Here is a 6,134-nt window from a genome sequence, read left to right as displayed (position 1 = left end):
AGCTGCTGCTCGTCCTCTCGCTGTGCCTGCTCGCACGCTCAGACCACCAGTAAGTATTCCAGAACGATTCCCACCCGGCCGGAAGAGGCTCTTCGTTTCCTACCTGGACCTGCAGAAACAGGATCCGGTCAAATCAAGGGCTCTGCTGTCGTACTGTAGTGCTTTCCATCTGGCTCTCCATGAATGCGGTGCTTTGGTAAATCCAGGCGTGCACGTTTGACAGCATTTTTGTTATTAAGGTTTGTGAAGCAGGTTTTGTATGACTTACATTAAAAACTGCAGCATATTAGGGAAAATAAGATCAGAACAAACGAACCATACTATTTATTAGTGAATCTAGTCATCAGTAAAGTCAAAACTATTTAACATCCTGGTTTAGAAATTCTTTCATTTTTGTGAAGGAATCATTCAAACACAAATTGTGAATTATTTCATTTAAAAACAAACATTTTTGGAGCTGAATTCTGATATTGCTCCACCAGGAGGGACTATCCTATTACTTTCTCACATAATGGTGCCACTTCAGTTGATGCTTTGAATAATCTGAATATCTCAATAATCATGTATTTTCATGAGCAAAACTTCTCACTTTGCTGTGTATTATTTCAGACAATGTGACCCGAATGACTAAAGATTTTTCGACTGATCAGCTGTTCTCTTTGACCAGCACTGCGGTCGAACACGGACATGAACACGGACATGAACACGGACATGAACACGGACACGAACACGGACATGAACATGGACATGCAGACAATCATTCATCAGGTGAGCTGATTGAATCGAGCACTGAAACGAGACACAGATAATCAGAAGCTCCTAACGAAGTGGCGTTCGCCTGCAGCAGTTCCTGACCGCTGTCAAGGCATCGAGATGGACGCCGTTACTGTGAACGAGGATGGAATCCCCTACTTTTTCCACTGTAAGTACCGACTCAGAGCAGGAATTCCAACATGGCCGCTCAGCCCGTCTGCCTGCAGCGAGTCTGAGAGGACTGACGCCGGCGTCCTGTCTCCTCGCTCAGCCGGGTTCCTCTTCAAGGGCTTCCACGGCGCGGCGGAGCGGGCCAACGAGACGTTCACCGAGCTGGACGAGCACCAGCACTTGGGCCACGTGGACGCCGCGTTCCGCCTGCACTACGAGGATCACCCCACCGAGCACAACAACATCATCTTCTTCCTGGTACTTTTCTGTGTTAATTAAACCTTCTGGTGTGAAGTCCAGTGAACTGTTCCAGAACGTTCTCCTGTAGCTGCTGGATTCTGCATGTTTTCACCAACTCTCCCCCTGACAGCGTGGCTTTGAGGCTAATGCTAGTTAGCTAGCTTTCATGGCAGCGTCACCGATGTCTCCGCTCCGGCCTCAGGGCTGTGTTCTCTCTGCTGTCTTTAAGATATTAGATCATAAAAATCAATGTTTTCTTCCAGCGGGCCTGATGTTTGACGGGATGAGCTGCAGTTTGAGGCTCCGGTGGGTCTCGGTGAGGAAGGGCCACTGCGGGTTTCATCCTCTGCTTCTTTACTGCAGGACACCCAAATCTTCAGCTACTACCAACACAAGCTGGAAGGTGGTTATCCCAAAAACATCTCTGAGGTCTACCCTGGAATCCCCGACCACCTGGATGCCGCCGTGGAGTGTCCCAAGCCCGAGTGCGAGGAAGACTCTGTCATCTTCTTCAAGGGTGAAGCAGCTGAACACGCTGAGCAGGCGCTTTCTGGAGGGACTCCGAGGCTCACGGCGTTTGGTCGCTCTGGGCTTTTCTTTTACAGGAGATGAGATCTTCCACTTCAACTTCAAAACGAAGGCAGTAGAGATGAAGGAGTTCACGTCCATGCCCAACTGCACGTCGGCGTTCCGCTTCATGGAGCACTACTACTGCTTCCACGGACACAACTTCTCCAAGTTCGACCCCAAGACGGGCGAGGTGCACGGCAGATACCCCAAAGAGGCCCGCGACTTCTTCATGAGATGCTCCAAGTTCAGTCAGTCTGCATTTCCTTCTCTTCCAACTCCTCACTTCCACCCTGTTTTAGTTTCTTCTCTCTGTGTCTGCGGTTCGGGTCGCCACCGGCCGCCGCCCAATCCACTCTGCATCCGGCCTCTACGGCTCCCTCGGGTGGGGGGGGGGGCTGAGTCCACCAGAGGACTCAAACCTGGACCAGCATGCACTGGGGCAGTTTGCAGCCAAGTATGAAGTGACAGGGATGAGGATCAGCACCTCCAAATCCAAGGCCCTGGTCCTGGACCAGAAGAAGGTGGTCTGTCCTCTCCAGGTCCACAGAGAGACTCTGGTCCAAGTAGAAGAGTTCAAGTATCTCAGGGTTTTTTTAATGGGGGGTTGGATGAAGGTGAGGCTGACAGGCGGATTGTGGCAGTGATGCGGTCGTATCGGTCTGTCACGGCGGAGAAGGAGCTGAAAGGATAAGCTCTGGATTTAACCGGTCAGTCTACATTCTACCCTCACCTCTGGTCCTGAGTCTGGGTCAGGACCAGAAGGACAAGATCCGGATAGGAGCGGCTGAAATGAGCTTCCTCCAGGGAGGAGGTCGGAGTAGAGCCGCTACTCTTCCACATGGAGAGGAGCAGCTGAGGAGGCTCAGCTCCTGTTTAGGTTGGAACCATAAACCGTAAATAAATGGACAGACCTTTCGTGACGTCACCCACAGAGTTCCCAACCGCCGTTCTGAAGACTTTACTGAGTCCAGCAGGACGTCTCCACATTGAGTATTTGAAACCGGATGTAAATGTGATTGGTCCCGCCCGTCACGTGACCGCATCACGGGGACAGAGGAGGCGCTGTGATAGGACGATTTATGCTGAACTTTAACTCTTAATATAAAATCAACAGATGATTTATGTGAAAATCAGAGTCTGGTGAAGCAGCAGGTTGTAGAAACTGGTGACAGAGACCAAAACATGTTCTGAAACCAGGCGCTTTATGTGTTTATTTTCACTCTGAAAATCGGCATTTTTGAATGGGTTCCAATGATACCGGGGCTCTTTTTGAAATCAGCATCATCGCCCCCTGCTGGAATTTCTCCAGAATTACAGCTTTTTTGCACTTCCGCATTACCTTCATGTTTTATGAGCGGAGGTTGGCGCTTGGTTGGAACCTCCTGGACGCCTCCCTGGGGAGGAGTTCTGGACATGTCCCATCAGGAGGAGGCCCTGGGGAAGACCCAGGACACGCTGGAGAGACTATGTCTCTGGGCTGGCCTTGGAACGCCAGGAAGGGCTGGAGAAAGAGTCTGGGGACAGGAAGTCTGGGGACAGGAAGTCTGGGGACAGGAAGTCTGGGCATCCCTGCTTAGACTGCTGCCCCGCGACCCGGTCCTGGATAAGCGGTTGAAGATGCATGGATGGTGGTTTCTCCACTTTGTTGGTGGCATCCCCCCCCCCCCCCCCCCCCCCCCCCACACACACACACACACACACACACACACACACATACACACACACGTGGTTTAAATGTTTGAGAGGAGTCTGACACAGACAGGAGATGAAGTACAATCATGATGCTAGCAGGAAATCAGAAGTGACGACGAGAAGAATCAGTCACAAAACACCTGAGTTCAACAGCAGGAAGCTGTTTTAACGAGCAGATAACACTTCTTGAAGGCTACTAATGCATTGTGGGGACGATAAACAGGAACACAGTGATATAGTAACTGTGGGCTGATTCTGAAGCTAACTGTCAGTACAGTCTGCTAATTCTAATTTCAGTGAATGAGAACTGTGTTTGTCTGAGCTGTTATTTACTGGTGAAAGTGGGCTGACTGCAGCAGAGCCTCAGTCTGAGGACCAAGGTGACCTTTTTTAGGAAACTTCCCTGAGCTTGGTGCTGCTTTGTGTTCAGGTGACGACAGCGACCACGTGGAGAGGGAGCGCTGCAGCCGCGCTCACCTGGACGCCATCACCGCCGATAACGAGGGAGACATGTTCGCCTTCAGAGGTCAGTCCTTTATCTGTGCACTGACGGTTCCAGGAGGTTTTGGAGGCCTGTTTAGAATAAAACACCTTATTGAATCCAAGTTTATTTACCGTACTTCTCACTTTACAGCAAGATTTCAAGTGAAAACAGGAATTGGTGGCTGAGTTCTGGGTGCATGAGGTCCATTTATGTGCAGATCATAGAAAGTTCCTGATGGTTTCTTTCAGTTTCATGGCCTTTCAGACTTTTCTTACTCGTTGAAAATCTTTTACAGGCTCCTATGTTATCAAGAAAGAAGTGAACGACACCCTGAAGGTGGAGCCCATCGAGCTGACCTTCAAGGAGGTGAAGAGCGACGTGGACGCCGCCTTCACCTTCAAGGACGACCTGTACCTGGTCAAGGTGAAGCAAGGCGCACTTCAATCCATCCCTCACCTTTCCTGAGGTGGCGTTTGGTTGTTAAATCATCGTCTGGGTCTCCTCTGTAGGACGAGCACGTCTTTGCGTACAGGGTTGGTGAGAACCACACCCTCCTGGACGGATACCCCAAGACAGTGAAGGAGGAGCTGGGCATCGAGGGCCCCATCGACAGCGCCTTCAGCTGCGACGAGCATCAGCACGTGCACGTCGTCAAAGGTAGCCGGCCGCCGTCCGAGGAATGGCCTCAGCCTCAAATCTCAGCAGAGCAGAATAGAATGGAATTCCCTAAAGGTTCCCCACTGCCCTCTGCTGGTCGGATTCAACATTACAGGCATTCGCACTAAACACATAAGATTGAATTTAGAGCTAAAGCAAAAGTATTTCCAGACAAAAAAATCTCTTTTAAACACAACCAAGCCTTCTGATCCCATATTTTGTCTGCAAATCAGATTGTCTTTGGGAAGTGTGGCTCCTTCTGGTCTTAAACTGCAGCCTGTTGTGAGTTTGGTCCAGAAGTCAGGACTCAGTGACGTTAACGGACAGGCTCCCCTCACTTCATCAGTAGGGCACGGAAATGCAGTGATCCTGTACTTTACTCAGAAGTGTGTTTTTTATCAGCTTTGGTCTGTTTGTTTCTTACATCTGGATGAGTTTGTTGTGTACAATTCATCTGGGTTTTGTTCAATCTGATTTCAGATTGTAGAGTTGGCTTGGGACAGAAGATTGAATGTTTTTCAGTGTTTCAGTGGGAATGGCTGTACTGTCATGAGAGCTGACAGAAGGAAGCTCTGTGGCCACTGCAGTACAAAATGTCAGTTAAATAGTGAAGATTAAAATACAGAAGGAAGCGGCAGCAGGTGAGCGTGGAGCAGCGGCTGCAGGCTGGCTGCCTCTCGCTCCTCTGCAGTCGGGTTGAATATGAAGCAGCAGCGTCACTCATGCAGTTTCCTTCGCTGTCCTCCTCCGGATGTGTTTGTCTCTGCAGGTCAGTTAATGTATGACGTGGACATGGCAGCCAGCGAACGCAACGCCACCAACGAGCGGAGTATCATGTTCCCCAGCGACGCCGCCATGTGCGGCCCGAGAGGAGTGACGCTGGTCAAAGGAAACCACTTCTACCACTTCGACACCCTGAAGCTGCTGTTCAGCAGGGCGGTGCCCGAGCGGCACCAGGTGTCGCTGGAGCTGTTCGGCTGTGACCACTGAGACTGACACACAACACAGCCAAACATGGAAACACACACACACACACTGGGCCGGAGGAGCCGCACAAGAAAACAACACTGTGTTCAGTGCTTCTCCTGTCAGCTGCAGACCGACGGTCCAGGAGCAAAGCTCCATGTTTTCTCTGTGGTTCATTTTGTACAGTGTTGTTGTGATTAAAGAAAACCGACAACAAGCATCAGAAGGTGGAACAACTTTCTCTCCGGTGTTTTATGTGTTTAAAGAATGACGCAACTCAGAATGTGATGCTGAAAAAACAAGAATGTAATGTAATAAAACTGCACATCAAACTTATTCCATCAGTAGAATACTGCCGTTTTTCATACACAGGAGAACAGCAAGTTAAACCATCTGGGCAAAAAATATGGAAGTAATATTAAACCTAATAATAACATGACTAACCTAACAGTGACTGATATCTATGGAAAGAACGGCATTGGCAGAAAAACTCAACCAGTCGTCTCATATTGTACAGAAACTTTCCCTCCTCCAGCATCTGCCGCTCCTGCAGGGCGCCAGACTCCATGTCTCTTTGATAAAATACCGTAAGGTTGAAAAG

At 49.7% G+C, this 6,134-nt stretch overlaps 1 protein-coding gene across 1 annotated transcript; it reads left to right on the top strand.

The window, feature by feature from the left end:
* The first annotated feature begins 623 nt into the window (after positions 1 to 623).
* On the top strand, positions 624 to 5,557 carry hpxa (hemopexin a). Its single transcript, XM_030112126.1, has 9 exons — positions 624 to 768; positions 845 to 922; positions 1,025 to 1,182; positions 1,528 to 1,681; positions 1,770 to 1,982; positions 3,857 to 3,952; positions 4,206 to 4,333; positions 4,420 to 4,567; positions 5,337 to 5,557. Exons 1-9 carry the CDS (start codon positions 624 to 626, stop codon positions 5,555 to 5,557), a joined length of 1,341 nt encoding a protein of 446 aa, XP_029967986.1.
* Positions 5,558 to 6,134: the final 577 nt, after the last annotated feature.

This window comes from Salarias fasciatus, chromosome 16 (assembly GCF_902148845.1).
Source record: "Salarias fasciatus chromosome 16, fSalaFa1.1, whole genome shotgun sequence".
Lineage (NCBI taxonomy): Eukaryota > Metazoa > Chordata > Actinopteri > Blenniiformes > Blenniidae > Salarias > Salarias fasciatus.
This window is presented reverse-complemented; position numbering and strand designations above follow the sequence as displayed.

What these genes read in the sequence shown, in the direction of transcription:
- hpxa (XM_030112126.1), top strand. Translation starts at nt 624, where the DNA reads ATGACTAAAGATTTTTCGACTGATCAGCTGTTCTCTTTGACCAGCACT. An exon ending in AATCCCCTACTTTTTCCACT is followed by an intron (nt 923 to 1,024) that starts GTAAGTACCGAC and finishes CTCCTCGCTCAG; the next exon opens with CCGGGTTCCTCTTCAAGGGC. An exon ending in CTCTGTCATCTTCTTCAAGG is followed by an intron (nt 1,682 to 1,769) that starts GTGAAGCAGCTG and finishes TTTCTTTTACAG; the next exon opens with GAGATGAGATCTTCCACTTC.